The sequence below is a fragment of the Anser brachyrhynchus genome, assembly GCF_964034855.1.
Source record: "Anser brachyrhynchus genome assembly, chromosome: 14".
Lineage (NCBI taxonomy): Eukaryota > Metazoa > Chordata > Aves > Anseriformes > Anatidae > Anser > Anser brachyrhynchus.
Genome location: NC_137709.1, coordinates 20,151,337 through 20,169,007, shown reverse-complemented (window position 1 = coordinate 20,169,007; position 17,671 = coordinate 20,151,337). Strand labels below are relative to the sequence as shown.

Sequence of the window (17,671 nt, the reverse complement as noted above, 5' to 3'; positions counted from 1 at the left end):
GATAGTTGATTAACTTCTCCATTGATTGGCAGAACTCCTTTTGTGTGGGAGGCAGGGGCACCACCACGTGAAGTAGCTCACCCAGATAGGAGCTGATGTGCAATAGCTGTGGTGTGTTTCCATAGCTGGACGTTTAGATGGCTGGAACACAAATGAGAACCTCGTTATCTTAAAAACATTGACAAATTGCCACTTGGAGCGAATTACCAGTAAAGCAGATGTGAGGATGTGAACTTATTATGTAAAATCGTGGAGTTTGATTCTTCAGGCCCTTAAGTAACGTCAGGGGGTTGTGCAGAGGGGGGACACAAGGGGAGAATATTACTGCCACCTTCCAAGGGGCAAGGACTCCATGTGGGGTCTGCAGAAAGGAAATTTCCCCCTTCCTCCTGCAGATGCCCCCTTCTTGCAGCCCCCCGACACATGGTGAGCTCCCACTCCTGCTGTCCCCACTGGTCCCCCTGCTGCTGGGACAGCCTCGCTGGGTGTCCAAGGTTGCGGAGGCTGCCCCAGGTTGTGGCTGTCAACATGCGTGGCGTGGAGGTGGGAATTTGGGGACACAGAACAGACATGGCAGCTTTACACAGGAAGATTTGCTCTTTGTAAACAGAGCGGAGGCAGAGTTTGCAAACACACAGCTCAGCAGAATGAACTGAAACTGGAAATACATTTAAAAAAATTAAATGAGATGGGTTAGATTACGGAATAAAACATTCAGAGCAGAGCGGGAACACCTGGACAGGACAACATGTTTCCCTTCCATGCTCTCCTGTTCTCTGGCCCGGGGAGCCTTGCACGCTCTCTGCCGCATGCAGATCTGCTCTTCCAAAGGGTGCGAGAGAAATCCCCCAAAACCTGCCACACCCCCGGTATTGGCCATATTAGACTAAACAGCAGTCAAATGGCTTGAAGAGAAGCAGAGGGTGAATTCATTGCTCGCTGATGAGCGTGCTGAAAGCCTCCGTGAACCCAGGCATGAGGAAACAGAGCTACACTGCCTGTGACTCGGAAACACGGCAGCAATTTTGAACAGCTGACAAACCTGAAGTTGCCAGATGTTAGGGAATTGTTTCAGGGCACACAAATGCTCTTTCTCTTTCGTGTGTGTTTACCATATGTGTACTGTTCTTTGCTCTCAGACTGAGGAAGGGAAAAAGCTCTCCATGCTGGTGGCTGGATGCAGCCTGACGTGGGTAATTATCGCAGCCCTTATTGTTCGCTTGGTGCTTTCACATTGAGGATGACACCTCTGCAGACCAGCTGCAAGGCTGATCTAAATTTTAGGTAATTCCCTGTTATCACGTTTTTCTTGTTTTTCTTAAGTGCTTGTTAGAGCCATGAGCACCACACACACACAGCACCATTAGCAGAGCACTAGCAGCAACATCCCCAAGCCAGGCTGCTCCTCTCCAAAGGCACTTGAATGTGCCATAGGCACTTTGCTCTCTAATCTCTCTCTAATAACACCTCTCCTAGCCATTAAATCCAGCTGTAGAAGTTCATATAAGGTGCTATTTTGACTCCATAGGTAATCATTTGGAGCTTCACCTGACATGAAAGAAGACAGGATTTCATCTCAGACTTTTCAAAAGACAAATTATTTCTCCCAGTACAAGAAGGCAAGCTGGGTCTGTGTCTGCTGACAGCGAGTGTCAGCTGAAAGAAAGCCCAGGACCTCCCTGTCTCATCTGAAAGGGAGAGTCCCAAAGCAACCACATGGCTTTCATCATCTTCTATTAGATCAGACACCTCAGTGTGAGTCTGATTCAGTCTCAAGACTGAATCCCAGGACTTATCCCAGGACTAAATGCCAAGCTTAGAGCACCCACCACGGTGCTCGAGAAGATGAAGGTGCCTTTCAGACTGACATGAGACATGGGGTCTTTCCCTCACCTCCCAGACAAGGCATTTGGGTGGAAGAAGACAGGGAAAATGCAGACAGTTTGATTTTGTCCTTTGCCACCTGCCTAAGGACGTGCTGCAGTCTCTTTGCTGCACTGTGAGGCGTGTTATACTTGTGCTGTGTCCTGCCTCAGGTCACCTGGAGCTGGTGGCAGTCCCTCTCCACTCCTGTGTCCTTTACATAGCCATTAATCTCCTTTGGCTGCCATGAAGCTGGCTGCTGTTCCAAACCTTGGCAAGCAGCACAACAGGGATTATTTACAACTCCTGTGTAGAGTGGTGGGTGCGGAATAACAGGTTAATTTTCCATACAAAAAGGAGGCTAAACCCCACCTTTTATATATGGCCTTTTCTCCTTGGCAGTGTGCCTCCCCCTTGCTGTGACTGCCTGGGCAGCATCACCTCCAGCTTTGTTTGATCTGTGGTTTTCCTGAGAAGGGCAAGGAGAAAATTTCTACCTTACTTCATTTCTGTAGTAGACATGAAAAGGGAAAGCAGCCAAGCTTCAGTCATATTTGAATAGATTCCAGTACCAAAAGTTTCTAAATTCCACCTATTTCTTGAGCACTTTGCCAATTTTTAAAATCCTCCTCCTTTCACAGACTGAACTCAAAAATTTGTGGTTTTCCTGGTATGTATTAACTAAAACACGGGTAGCTGACAGCACAGTCTAACAGCAATGAATGACTTGACAGAGAACCATCCCATAACCCAAGTGAGCACCCAACACGTGCTGCTAACAGCTATGATTTAACACAGCAACAAAAGCCACCTCATTTCCAACTGCTGGGCTAAAGTTTTCTTCTTCTGGGGCTTGGGCTACAGTCTTTCAAGGCAAATCTCTCATTTACCTTGTGCGTACATGAACTGAGATTTGAAAACCCTTCCAGACAGTTAAATTTTTGCAGCACTCTGTGACCTGTGACTCCAGGCAGCTTTCAGATCAGCTCAAAATGCTCCCTCTGATGTGAGTAAGAACCACATGTCTTTCTTTTTCCCTCTCATCTGCATATCCTCATGCTTTAATGGTTGTTGGCAGATACTTGGATTTCTGTGGCAGTTTTGTGGTGGTTTGTGGCTGTTTTCTCCAGTGAGGACTGATCCCAGAACAGCGTTAGGAGCACTGAGAAGACCAGAGCAGGTAAATGAGTGCCGGTGCAGGGGGGACGACTCAGCCCATCCTTGACCTTTCTTCATCACCACTGCTCACCGCCCCTGGCAGCCAGCTGTGAGGGAGCGCAGACAGTACGGCTGCCTCCACCGTGCTTTATTTCACGTTTGCTAGCTGTTGCCCTTCTGTTCATTCAGACTTTAACGGAGCATGTTTTTTTCTAGCTGGTGTTTTTTCTGTGATTCATATATTTCCTGCATTCTGTTTTATTTCAGGGCATACATCTATTTTTTTAAGAAAGCTTTGTGGTTATTCTAAATCCCAGAACTCAGTTCGGAAAGTCATTCTGTTCAACATTTGTTGAAAGTGTTGCTTGAAAGAGCTTTAGCTGATAACATCTTGTATCTATTTCATTACTGGGTCTGAAGAAAACGATTCAGATTTGAATTCTCAAAGGCATTCAACAGGATTTTGAGAAAACCTGGAGAAATCACCACATGAACAGGGTGAATCGATGTTACCAATGAGGCACAGGGAGCAAAGTACTGCCGAGCCTTAGGGAAGCTCCGTGTGATCTGAAAACGTGTTTCTCCAAGGTGTCAGAGGTACCTCAGGGCTCACTGAATCCAAATCTTGCTGTCACTGGGTTATACTTTTTCATTATCTTTTTGGTGTTCTAATATAAAAGAAAGATTTGGCCTTGAATTATTTATTTATTGCATGTTTTATGCATACCTGTCCATTCTTTGTGCCTATGCAATAAAAATAATTGCACTGCATATAAACAGACCAAGAAGCTATGATAGAGTCTCCAAATACCGTTAACCTGCCAGAGAAGGCAATTTTCTTCTCCAGTATTTGCAATACAATTTGCAGTGCAATTACTTCTCAAAGTCTTGGGGGAAAAAAGGGGAAACAAATAGGTCCTGTGACCGCATCCTCCAGCTCTCCTGGCTGCGGCCCAGGCAGCGAAGCTGTCCTCCAGGCCTGCATCTCTGCTGGGCACTACATCTACTGCTCGCCTGCAGTGCTAGAAGCATTTGTTGAGCTGCTGTGTAACATGCAACAAAACAGACCTAGCCGTGTGTTTGTGTAGTCAGAGCTAATCTTACAGGAATCCAAACATACCGCATGATCACTGCTAAATAAAGGCTAAAGCAAAGCAGATGTATCCAAAGAGTGTTGGAGCACCAGAGTGACAGATGCTTGTTGCGCCATTTACAAACATTAATTAACATTAATGTACTGTTCAGACATCAAATTAGCACAATCCCTTGAGAGAAGTGATGTTTTAGAGCCTAAAAATTCCTAAGTGCCCCAGAGTTGGATCAGGGGCTGCAGCTGGCCCTGCTGCGGGGGCATTTGGTCCTCTCAAGGATGGGGAGAAAGCAGCTGTATCCAGCTGTGCTCTGCGAGGCATCTGCTGGCTGGCGAGCAGGGGCATGAGGAGACTCCTTGGGCTTTAAATAACTATCACTAAGTAATGATTAGGCACTCAGCACTCTGCCTGGGTGACACAAGTGCCTGCTATAATGTTGAACCAGGCCGTGAATCCCCCTTGTCCCTTTGAGCTGTAAAGGTGCCCGGTCTCCTACAATTGCTCAGGAGGAGCAGGGCAGAGCCGGCACAGGAAGGGGACGAGCTGTGGCCTTGCAGGACAGGGACACAACACACGGCTGCAGGGCATCCCCATCAGCATGCGGCTCGGAGAGAAAGCTAGCACGGGAGCTGCAGAATTCAGGCCGGAGAGCATTAAGGAAAATAATGGAGCAGATGGTCGTAGCACAGCCTGCGGGAAGCACTGTCCTTTATTAATCTCTACAAATCCTCTAGAAATATGGAAATTTATTTCGCCACTGTTGCTGCCAATAACCCTGCACACACACCAATCTGCACAGGGACCGTGGAGGAGCCTTCCATCTCCATTTGGCAACATACGTTTGTTTGTATTACTAGCTAAATTTATCCAGTTCCAATTAACTGTTCTCTTTAGCATTTTTCTCAGTGTAATTATCTCAACACCAGCAGGCTGTAGTTTTTCTAATAAGAATTTAATTTTGTTAGATATAATAATTTTAGGACATTTTTCTTCTGGCCCAGCAATGTATAACTTTGTTTTATTTGGCACAGTCAGACACCATGGCTTATTTGCTCAGTGGGAAAAAGGAAAAGAGAAAGAGCTGCTCTCTTCACAAATAAAGTAAAAATCTAGTTATATGGAGGCCAGAATCTGGTTTCATGAAAATAACAGCAAAGCCAGTATCACAGAATCACAGAATGGCTCAGGTCGGAAGGGACATCAAACATCACCCAGTTCCAACCCCCCTGCCGTGGACAGGGATGCCACCCACTAGATCAAGTTGCCCAAGGCCCCATCCAACCTGGTCCTGAACACCCCCAGGGATGGGGCATCCACAACCTCTCTGGGCAACCTCTTCCATTGCCCTCTGAGTGAGGAATTTTCTCCTAACCTCTAATCTAAATCTCCCCTCTTTTAGTTTGAAACCATTCCCCCTTGTCCTGTCATCATCTGATTGAGCAGAGTCGCTCTCCAGTAGCACTGTTTTAATTTCACACAGGCACAAAAAAAATGAAATTCTAGCTCTCTAGACTTCCTAATTTTGTTGGGGTTCATCTAAAGACTTTGGCCCACTCTGGGTTGACTGGGGGAGAAGAGGAATGTGCAAACCCTGCTTGGATTTGCTTTTGTGGCTCTCGCCAGAGCAGAACTCCAAAAAGACGAAGAGAGCTTTCCCAGCTAGCCTCATCATCATATAACTTGTGTCCAACAAAGAGAAGAAGCTCCTCTGTTCTAAAATGCACATCCCTGCCACCTGCAACAGTTTGCCACCTATTCAGTTCAGCATCTTCAGTATCTGAGCTGGCTGCAGGCTACCCTCTTTGCTTTCTTATAGATTCTTTAAAAGGGTTAAAGAAGTAATCAGTGAGAGAATTTAGTAAATTTTCCTCGGCTCATTTTGACCTCAGTGCTGCTAAAACATATGGCATGTATATCACTTAATACATGCATGTGACATCACATGGATTTATATGTGGGCCACCCACATGGCCCAGGCTGTTTGGTAAAGGTGGGTGTGTATTTGTCTGTCTGGAATATCTAAGGAGCTTCTTTCAGGGTAGTGTCTACATACCCATAGTTCAGACTGAATTGTATTGCAAACCAAGCAGGTACTTTAATTTTTTTTTTTCCAAGGGAAGGAATAATTTAATGCAGTAATTAGGTTTCTGTAGTGCCCAGAAGGTGAGGAGAGAGTAGCAGTGGTTAGAGCGTCGCTTATCTTGAAGAGTGAGGACTCCAGGAGTGCTCCCTGGAGATGTGCCCAGGACAGCTCGCACACTGCCATGGGCCTGAGGAGGAGCTCGGACATCCAGGCTGATGGGGGCAGTGCTTCTCTTTAAGCACAGAAACTGTGGTTTATAATGTTACTGGCCCAGCTGGTTATGGAGATCATTGGACCTTTGATTTCAGTCTTGACCACGGATCCTGGACACAACTGGAGTCTCATCGTGCTGGTGCTTGATGAGTATGCAGGTAGTCACTGCCACAAATAGCTGCCCCTCCTGTAGATTACAGTGACATTGTGCTGCTGTCAGCTCTAGGTCAGGAATGTGGTGAGATGCTGTGCTGTTTCTCAGTCCTTCTGCTTGCCTTTCTCGTCTCCAACAACATAGGCACTATAAGCTTGTGATAAACACGTCATCACTTGAAAGTTCATGTGATTTTCAAAAATCTTTTTTTTTTCTCTATTTTTTTTTTCCTGGAGGACAGGCAGGGTGTGATACAAAGAGCATGCATATGTTTGTGTGTGTATACACAGGATCTTCCATACAGGCAAAGGCACAGACAAACACCCATGATTTACAGCACTTACATTTCCATGAAAACGTTGGACCTACACAACAGATTCAGAATTCAGTCATACAAGGCAAGAATATAACTGAGGTTCATTTTCAGTCTATTTTCTCTTTGGCTTCACAGCTTCCCTCCTGTACACCATATCCTGTCTTCACATATACACAAATTTAACATTAGAGAAGCTGTCCATGATCCTGCCGCTGAGGAATGTGATATTATGCCTTCTCTGCACGATACGTTGAAGGTTGTTAGGTACAAATCTGTTGCTGGTGTACAGTTCATCGTGCATTTATAAATGATTTTTGGGAGCACTGATCAAAAAGAGGAGCTCACCAGCAGGCAAAACGCAAGTCCTGTTGGGAAAAGGAAAAAATATTCTGCTCTTACAGCAGCTGGAAATTGTGTATATGTGGCTCCCCTGTGGGGTACTGAACACTGAGAGTTTTTTATAGCTTTTATGCACATAATGGAGGTGCACTTGCATCCCCTCTGAGTTAATGAGGCAGTTTGTAGCAAATGAGGTTCACTTTTGGGAATCGATCTACTTGGCACTAATCAGTCCCTCCCAAATTCATTTCCCTGGAAGACCAGGGACAATCACATACATGCTTCTCGAGATAGAGTTTGGCCACTGTACTGTTCCTCAGAGCCACTGAAGGACCACGGGCAGGTCACAAATCCTTGGTAGCCAAACGTATCTGCAGTGGCCATCAGGGCTGTAAGTAAGGCCAAAGAGCTATTTTGTTCTGCTTGAGCCATCTGTAAAATGTTAGCTCTTGATTCATTCACATATGGTAAATGTCTGGTATGGGAAAGGAGAAGTATTATAATAACCTTTGCTTTGTGGGGCTTCTTGGAAGATCTACAATTTCAGGAAGGGATCCTTGCATTTCCCCTTCAGCTGAGAATGTCAAAATAGAGGCAGAAGAGAGGATGTTCTGCATCTACTCTGCTGTAGGTAACAGGGAAGTTAACATTTCCAGGGAACTGCAGAAACATGGGCCTTGGCTGATAATAGTAAGAATTAATATTTAACTAAACTTGGCCATCGTATTAATCATGTATATGTATTGCATTTTATATTCATCCATCACATTGTCATAAGCAGTACATAATAGATATTCTTTATGAGCACAGGAAAACAACTCTAGCTTGAAAGGAAGCAGAAATGTAGAATAAGAAAATGTCTTTATTTCACCTTTTGACTAAAACTATTGATAATCTTAGAGATGTAATTACTTTTCTCTCAGTGAATAAATAGCTGCTTAAATGCCCGAACCATTGCATACATCAAATCATTGGCTACTGCAAAAATTGTGTGACTTGAGTGACTTTGTTAACATGCATGGATTTCTATAATCTGACTTTGAACCATTGAGCAGAAGTCCCGCTAAGCTACGGGTGACCAGCTGTGTGCTTCTCTGCCTCACCATCAGCAAAATTGTCACCCATGTCCTGATTGCAGGACCTTATTGCTGATAGCAGCGTGGGGACAGGAGGAACCCAGCTCGCCTTTCTGAATACGAGGGGAGTCACAGTAGCAGCAGTTAGCAAAAAAAATATATATATACATATAATCTTTTGACATGTAAGTGGAAGAAAATTGCTGCTGAATCACTGGAAGGGAAGAAATATGAGAGCTTAAGATGTCATTTTTACAGGCATAATTTTTACTCTAATGGCCTTTAATAGCATGTACAAGTCAGTGTAATGCTGTCAGCTGCATCAGAGAAGTACAGAAATGAAATAACTCAAACTGTTTCAAAGAATTGTTTTCCTGCTGTAGTTAATTAGTAATGTGTCATGTTGTTGCTTTTCTGTTTGCTGATTCAGCTTCTGAAATGGTAGCTGGTGTCTTGGCCATTCTCTCCCATTTATTTGGTGAATTTCTCCTTTTGCCCTTTCTGCAAATAAGTGTAGTCTCTTGAGACTTGCAGCAACTTGTTCTCCGAAATGTCACAGTAATCCTTTGATGTCCAGCACTGGGTAGTACTTTGCAGTGGGTGTCTCTCAGATACTAAACAAATAACTATGTCAGGTATAATTCCCTTGTGTCTAGAGCCAGAAGTGCAGTTGCACGTAATACCAAGAGAAGCACCGTCAGTCTGAATAAGCAGTAAAATGCATTACCGAAAATACCTGTTTGAATTCAAAGGTCAGTTTATTTTCTTGGGGAAGGAAATCTGGAGAACACCGGGAAATCCAAACTCAATAAACTCTGCTAATATAGGACAAGGTTATGCAAGCACATTGTGGCTGTCATGAGGAGGGTAATTATCCTAGGAACAAAGACATATTTATTCTATTCTCTGAAATCATTAGGTTGTTTGATCAGCATTGACCATGCTGATAGACTCAGAAAAAGGAGCTGTAGGGGCCTCAGATCCATCCCCCCTCTCAAAACAGGGCCAAACTCAAACCTAAATCTACTTTAATTTTAATCGGGTCACTCAGCTCCTATTCAGTTCAGTTTTACATAGCTTCAAGGCGGGACAACCTCGCTTGTTCAAATCTTGACCCACTGAAGGCAAGCTCCAAAACTAAGCAAATCCTGTTCCTGTAAATTATTCAGCTTCTTCTTCCTTGTGCTGCCAGAGAGATGTTGGGAACATGTTAGGATCATGCCAGTGGACGCAGGAATTGGATCCACCGACTGCCATGGGAGTCAGCATTACTCCATGAGAGCAACATTTCAGACAGTGCCCTGAAAGAACAGTTACTGTCAAATATACCGTTCCTTTGAAAGTGAAACCTTTCAGAGGAACAGGCTGATTTTCATGCACACAGGAAACCAGAAGAGAATATATAAATGATCAAATTGAAAGAGTTGAATGCTTGCTTCAACATTTTTCCCCCGTGACATTTTGAATCTTGTTTCAAAGAGATTTTTTAAAAAATGTTTTCTTTTGACACTTTGATTTTATTTCAACCCTTTGTGTGGAATATATCATCTCATTTTATCAAAATAAAGCAATTTAGTTGACTCCACATGACTTTTTAAAAATTTCTTAAGAAAATTTGGAAATTTTTAGTTTTTTTCTGACTGTTTAGTACAAACTTTTCTCTTCCCACTCAATTCTTGATGAAATAAATTGTGCACCTCAAGGACATCTCTTTTATACATACACATAAACCATGTATATTTGTCCATTTGCATATCTCTTATTTTAACGTGTTGCTCGCACTTAGAAGTTCTCACAGGCTCCACTTCAGGTCAGTGGTCGAACTTCAGTGTGTGTTTGCTAATTTAATGTCTCTAATTTATGATTTTGCTGACCTCGTAAAATAGACTGTTATAGACGTATAGGCTCTCTTTACAGACATATTATGTCTTGTTGTGAAGATTGACTTTAAAAATCTCTTTGACAGAGATCATTCATTCCCTTTATAAATAGCTGTTGAAACAATGGCCACTACTTCAATGCAGTGCTTACATCCTACAGGTACACAGATGGGTGCCACATTGCAGATTGTCTGTGCTTACCAAATCTGGAAGCTACATCTACCAGACAACCATTATTAATTCACTAAGAAAATATACCCTTTAGGCACATAGCTGAATTATATATTTAGTTATTTAGAAGAGCTGAGAATTCATGGGCACTTTTGGTATCTCTGATGTACCAGGTATGCCAGGTGAAAATGCCCAGAAGCCTAGCGAGGGACATCTGTAGGATAACCTGAGAGGCATTTCTGCTGGTACTGGTGTTGGCAGAGTGGGACTGGGCTGACCACTGCTCTCGTCCCTCTTAACAGTTTCTATTTTCTGCAGCAGATCAGCTGAGCTGTGGAGTCAAAGCAGTAGTTTCCAACCAGCTATAGAGGCATCTTCTCAAATCTGAACTGCAGGATCCCTGGAGACTTTTAAAAGGATGTTGAAAATGTTCTCAGTTGCACAATTAGAGTGAGACCTAGTGAGACCTGTGCTGGTTGTTAAGAGATTTTAGAGAGATTTTAATGCTGCTTTTTGGGCTGAATTATTAAACATTTTGCATAAAAGGCTCTTTCATAAATATCCTTGTTATATATTACTTGGTATGGTCACAAAAAAAATGCTTGAAGGTCTGTAATTGAGTGTTTATGTTACTTCCTATCAATTATCTGGAGCAAGAGGTAGTTCAGGGACGTACCTAAACTTGTAACTGGGGTATAGTGCCTTTGCAGAATGGCCATCTTCGAGTCCGTCGTATTGGGTTTCTGTCCTGACACCACTGCTTTACACACAGCCCTGGTCTTTCCCACTCTGTCGTGTTCAAATCAAAGAGACTACAGGACAGCTACAGCAAGGAGATCGGTTGGAACCAGGGATTGAAAGTCAAGGGCATTTCGTGGCTCTGCTCTGGAAGCCTCTGGACCCCAGCACCCTGTCTGAGCAGTGGGGACATCAGTACTGGCATTCCTCTGCAAAGTATGCTGAAATCCTCTGAAGTTTGAAAATATTTCATTCAGAACCTGAGACAGGCTGTCAGGTCAGGGCCACCAGGAATCTGCAATAGAATGTTATGGTTGCTGACCTGCTATGCTTATGGGCATTTTTTTTTTTGTCTCTTATTTTTGTCTACTTATTTTTTTGTCTCTTGGAGAAGACATTTCCAGTTCAAAGCTGGTTATATTAAGAGCAGGAGTCTATTTTATTGTGAATATGTTGGATGGACTGGGAGAAGAAAGAGAGAACAGGGCAATTCCCCTCGATGGGGAAAAGACTGGAAGCCCTGGGCAGACGTTTGTGCTGTCCTTGTGGCAGAATGTTAAAGCACAGCCAGGCAAGAGGTGTTTACAGGGAGGTAGAAAAGGGATTTGTTTATGGAAAAACACACTTAATTTTACAGATATTTTCACAGCTTTGAAACACTTTGTTAATTTGCAACAACAGCCTTTGCAGTCTTGTCAAAATAAATGTCCATTACAGTTAGGAAAACCCCAACATTTACTCAGTTATGGCTAAACAGAAGGAAGGTGAACTCATTCATTGTGGTAAGGAGGGTGCAGACAGCTTTGTGACTAAGTGCAGGAGGAGAGGAGGGCTGAATGGGAGGTCACTCCCTTGCTTCATGACTTTAGACAAACCACAGCATTAATCTATGCCTCATTTTCCCTAGCTGGAAAATAGAAAATATTGGCTTTTCCCTGCAAGGGACTACGAAACCTTATTTACTCATGCTGTGAAAATACCTTGAGCTCCTTGTGTAAGAGGCAGTCGATAGAAATAGACTATAGAATCTTTTTTTTCCCCTCTGTTTTGAAAGGCAGGAGAAACAAGCTGGAGAAAAGGCTTTGCAGTTTTGTTTTTAGAAGACCTGAAAGTCTCCTTCAGTGATGGTGGTTCTCTTGCTTCCTCCTTGCAGGTACTATGCTATTTGCTGCCAGCCACTGGTTTACAGGAACAAGATGACTCCATTGCGCATCGCTGTAATGCTTGGAGGCTGCTGGGTAATCCCAACATTTATTTCTTTCCTCCCAATCATGCAAGGCTGGAATAGCATTGGCATCATTGATCTGGTGAGTAACTTAGGAGATACACTGACCTGGTACCAAATATATTCCCTGCTGTATATGCTTCTTTAAAAAGGAATATGCAAAGAAAAGATGGCAATAGAGGCTAAAGGAGAAGCTCCTTGTTATTGAAGCAGAGGGCTTGCCAAATTTCTATTTGTCTTTACGGGGATTTGCAAGGCTGCTGCCCACTGCCCCGTGCCTAGAACAGCCCCTGTCTGCTAAGTTTGCATTAGCCTAGCGCCATCCCCACTCATCTGGCCCGTGCCACTTGGCCAGATGAAATGTGCATCCTTGGTGTAAAAGCATGTCCTGATGGACAGAGCAGTGAGCACTGCAAAAAAGCACAGCACGAAGTGAAGTTATTCCCCTTCACAGAGTATGAACTAGGCTACTAGGCTACTAGGCTACTAGGCTGATTTTCAGCAGCCAGGTTGAGGCATGCTCTAGGACACTGGAGCTGCACATGGGCTGGTTCCACAAACCTCAGGACAATCAGAGCCCGTGGTGTAAGCACAGGGGGGAGAGACAGCAGTGGTAAGGCAGGTACTGCAAATGGGAGAGGGAAGGGAGGAGAGAGAATAGGAAAGTGGTGGTAGAGCATCCTGACAAACAGACTGCTGGTATCAGAGGAGCAGCGCTGAATCTCTTCTGTTCTTTGTCCTTGTCCTTTCTCCCCCTGCCCCAGATCCAGCAAAGGCAGTTCAACAAGGCTTCCAACTCCACCTACTGCATATTCATGGTGAACAAGCCATATGCCATTACCTGCTCCGTGGTGGCCTTCTACATTCCCTTCCTCCTGATGGTGCTGGCCTACTACCGCATCTACGTCACCGCCAGGGAGCACGCTCGCCAGATCCGGGTGCTGCAGCGCGCAGGGACCCCCGCCGACGGCCGGCAGCACCCCCCGGACCAGCACAGCACGCACCGCATGAAGACTGAGACCAAAGCTGCCAAGACCCTGTGCATCATCATGGGGTGCTTCTGCCTGTGCTGGGCCCCCTTCTTTGTCACAAACATAGTGGACCCTTTCATAAACTACACGGTGCCGGGGAAGCTGTGGACAGCTTTTCTGTGGCTGGGCTACATCAATTCAGGGTTGAACCCCTTCCTCTACGCCTTCCTGAACAAGTCTTTCAGACGTGCCTTCCTCATCATCCTGTGCTGTGGTGATGAGCGATACCGAAGGCCTTCTATCTTGGGGCAGACGGTCCCCTGTTCCACCACCACAATAAATGGATCGACTCACGTGCTAAGGTGAGTGTTTCTCAGCTGCTGCAAAATAGCTTGAGTCACTAGAAAGAGTGCTTCTCAGGAGATTTCTTAAAGGACTGATTTTGTGTTGCATTTGAAATATCTGATGGATTAACTGTTAAAAAAGTAAAGGGGGGATGGGGGGGATGAGAAGTGCACAGTAATCCTTAGGGTGCTCATACAACCTGGGTTTGTAGATACCTGATAGATGTTGGCGTGTGCGGGTTCTCCAGAGGCATGTTCAGGAAATAGTTGGGGGAAGACAGAAGATGTGCATGCATTTGGGATGCATGCTGCTGCATCCTGTTGTTGCTTTGTCTGAGATGAACTTAATCACACAAGGAACACCCTGGGGGAAGCTGCCTACTCCCTTTTCTCTAGTGAAGGGATTGAGAGCTCCCGATGGCACTTCTCGGGTTCTGTCTTTGTAGCCCCACCAGCTGGTGCTGCATCTCCTGAAGTAATGAATGGCAAAGGAGGATCTTACCCAAGTGCCCTGATGCTGCTGGGGCACTTCAGTGGCTCTCTGGGAGGAAGGGTACTTGCCATTTTGCTTTAGCAGCTCAGAAAATGCCGGGGTGTCTGCCCTTTACAGTAACTGAGTCAAAGCCTGGGAGCTCTCAGGATGCTTCCAGCATAGACAGGAGGTCAGCGTCCTGCTGGAACTGGACACCGGCCCTTGCAGCATGTCGTGGCTCTCGGCAGGAGTGGCAAATGGGGGAGGGCAGATGCTTTCTTTCTGAGCTTGTGGGGGTTGGTGCAGGGGAAAATTGGGCTGAGGCTCCCATGTCTGCCAGCAGCCCCAGGCTCCTGCCATGTGCCACACGGGGCAGCTCCACACCAGGGCTGAGCCCCCCAGTGCTTCCCCCCATGCAAGGCAGTGGTGTCTGGATCTGCAGTGTGCACCTCTCGTGGGCTACCAGACACAGTCCAGCTGGCTGGCACTGTGGGGGCCCAGGGAATTTGAGCCCCCACCTCACACACCCATCCCTGGCTTTGTACCATACTGTTTATTGCGAGAGGAGGGCATGTGGACCCCACACGGTGGGAGTGCAGAGGGGTTTGGAGGGCTCTGTGCTGGGACACATCCTCTGCTGCCTTCTCACCAAGCAGGGAGTTAGAGGGCAGAGCACTGGAGGAAGGGAGAGAGGAACAATTATCTCCAATAATATCAGAACAAGCTACATTCTCTGAAAAACAACAACAAATAAAAAACAAAACAACAAAAAAAACCACACTGGTGTTTTTGCACTACTGCCTAGAAGTGAATTTGTTCTGGTAGATGGAGTCATGGCTCCTCACTTGCATATAAGGAGTCGGTAACTGTGTTTGTGTTCAGAGCTAAGCCCGTCCGGAGACAAGCTCAGACTTCCAGCAGAGTCTAATCTTCTCGTTTGCCCCCAGCTCCCTTCTGTATTGACCTCTGAAGTTTTGGAAGGTGTCTTGGTCTGTGTAATGGAAGGGTGACAGGGCAAGGCTTCCCACAGCCCTGGGACAGGCCTCTCACACCTCTTAAGTCATGAAGGCTATTACAACGTATATAGAGCCCTCTGTCTGTGATGGGGGCATGGCACCGTGCCACACTGAGCACATGTCTGTGTCGGAGCCATGTGCCCAGAGATGAGGCAAACACTCCTCAGCTGCGGGAGGAGGCAGGGGAGAGGAGCCTGTGCTGGGGAGCTGCAGGGGTGAGCGCTGGAAACGTGGCTGTGCATGGGGAGGAGGGAAGGGAGGGCTGGTGGGAGGCTCCTGCTGGCCTAAAGGCAAAGAAAGGGAGAATGACATCTGTTTGGGCTAGCAAGCGCTGAAACAAGGTACTTCTTGTGAAGTAGATGAGGCAGTGAAATGACAGGGAGCCTCTCTCAGGTGTGGGTTTGAGATGCAGCACATCAGCACCAAAGGTGAATTGCTTCAGCCCAGGCCTACGTTTGACCTCCGAATGTCACAGATGGCAATGCCGGTGCCTCCTCGTGTCTCAAAGCAGTCTCACTGTGTTTGCTGTCTCGCTGTGAGAGCTTCTTGTCCTGCCTGTGCTGTGTGGGGCTGGCAGGCCCAGGCCAGCACTGCCCTGGGGACAACGGGCAGTGGAGATGTACTCCTGAGCACTTTCCTTGAGTCTTGCTGAGTGTCCCCCGGTGCTAACAGACTCCTCATTTTGAAACCCTTTTAAACCATATGAATGCCCCTGAGGCCAAAGCAAATGTGAAGAGTCACCTCCCCTCCAAAGCTGGGGGGGCACAGTCTTGGCCACCCCAGCCAGCTGAGGTGGGCTGCACTAAGTGGTGGGTGCCACCCTGGAGCTGAGGTTAGGCTTCTCTCATTTCCACCTCATCCCTCCCACTTGTACCACGCAGCTTCCACCTACAAGTACTCCAGGGAGATAGGTAACAAGTCTGGGGACTGCCTGACCAGCTCGCATGCCTTGCTGTAATCCTGTCAGTCTTGATGTGATAAACATTAAAAAAGGCTCTGAAAGACCTAACTCTGTACAGGGCATCTTGTTCATTTCTGGCTTTTATGGGTACTTAAGAGTGGATGAACTCTCTTTAGTGTCCTGCCACCACAAGCCACATATCTCCTGCCTTTCCATGTCGCTTCAGCTTGCACAGCGAAAGGCACTTGGGAGCTGCTGAGGAGCGAGGCTCTGCACATCAGCACATCAGCAAATAATTGCAGAGAGCAATTATTTTCTGTTTTTCTTGGCTTTGGAACAGATGAGAAAAGTGTGACTTCTTCCCTTGGTGCAGGTTATGAACTGATGGTGCTGGAATTGTGGGGGTTAAAGGAAAACTGACTATTTACAGTCTCTGGATAGTTACCCTCACTTGAGGAATTTTGATTTCATCAGTGCTTCTCTTAAACGCGGAACAGTTTGAACTTGGCACATAGAAGAGAGATTCAGTGAGGCAGGTTCTCTCCCAGGTATAAAGCATATTTGCTTTGCTGTCTTGGAAATATAAGGGATTTCAGCAGCTGAAATACTGAAACCTTCCTGTATGTCTTGGCTGCATACCAGCCCAACTGAGAAGTGGCTCAGGGGCTGGACCCGGTTCACATGCGTCTTTTCTGACCTCAAAGTTGTTTCTTCCTGACTAAGAGCTTTTGCACATGGGGAAGTTGTGCAAGGGAGGTGTTATAGCTGCATTTTGTACCCCAACAGGGATAGCAGTGAAGAGAAGGACAGGCCCTGTTCTGAATCCAGGGCAGGCTTCCTCCCCCAAAACCACAGAGATGTGCAATTCTGTATTAAACTGATGTGACTCGTTCAGCCGCAAAGGGAGTCAGGAGTGGTGGGCAGTAGAATTTGAATTTCTAACTCCTCTTCATTTTCAGTCTTCACAAGATCTGAACTTTCCTTCAGCTTTAACTGTCCAAACTGTTCTTTCTTCGCTTGCAATCAACTCACTGCTGCTTTTGCAAGTGCAAAGAGTATGCTTGTCAATGCTAAAGATAAAATTCAGGCTCTTGTTCTTGGACATGTCTGACCTGTGAGAGTGCCTTCCAGGGACGAACTCATTTCTTCTTTTTTTCTTCTGAAAACTTCAGTGTTAAAATGTTCTGACATTCCCATTTTGGGATTTTTCACATTTATGTTAGGAATGGGAAAAAAAGGAGGAACAGAGTACGATAAAACACGGCAGCAAGACGAGGCAGACTCCCTCAGCACACACAGACTGACAGACCAGTTGGGACACAGTTCTCATTCTTTCTTTAATTTATCTTTCAATTGATCTGTGAAGACTGCGGTGCTCTGGAGGACCCAGGCAGGGAGAGACTTTGTACAGCACACCTGGGGCCAGATCCAAGCACGGTGGTGATGGGGTGAGGGAGCAGACTGCAGTGGCTTGGCTGCTTGACCATGACAGGAGGGAGACCACAGCTGTCTGAACCCCCCAGCAACCACCCTGCTTTCTCCCTAAATCATGAACCAGAAGACGGGGAAAGGATTTCACACCACCCATTTTGTTCTTGAACTCTCCATCAGCTGGTGTGAAAGACACCTGTTCCTTGGGCAGGGTAAAACACGGTGCAAC

The 17,671-nt window shown here is 45.9% G+C and overlaps 1 protein-coding gene across 3 annotated transcripts in view; it reads left to right on the top strand.

The window, feature by feature from the left end:
- Positions 1–35: 35 nt before the first annotated feature.
- HTR4 (5-hydroxytryptamine receptor 4) overlaps positions 36–17,671 on the top strand; it is a 64,077-nt gene continuing 46,441 nt past the window's right edge. For all 3 annotated transcript variants that reach the window (XM_080554815.1, XM_080554816.1, XM_080554817.1), the window contains exons 1-3: positions 36–1,284; positions 12,236–12,389; positions 13,072–13,640. In XM_080554815.1, the coding sequence (XP_080410941.1) occupies positions 1,178–1,284; positions 12,236–12,389; positions 13,072–13,640 (830 nt within the window). In that variant the 5' untranslated portion in view covers positions 36–1,177. The remainder of the gene's footprint in view (positions 1,285–12,235; positions 12,390–13,071; positions 13,641–17,671) is intronic.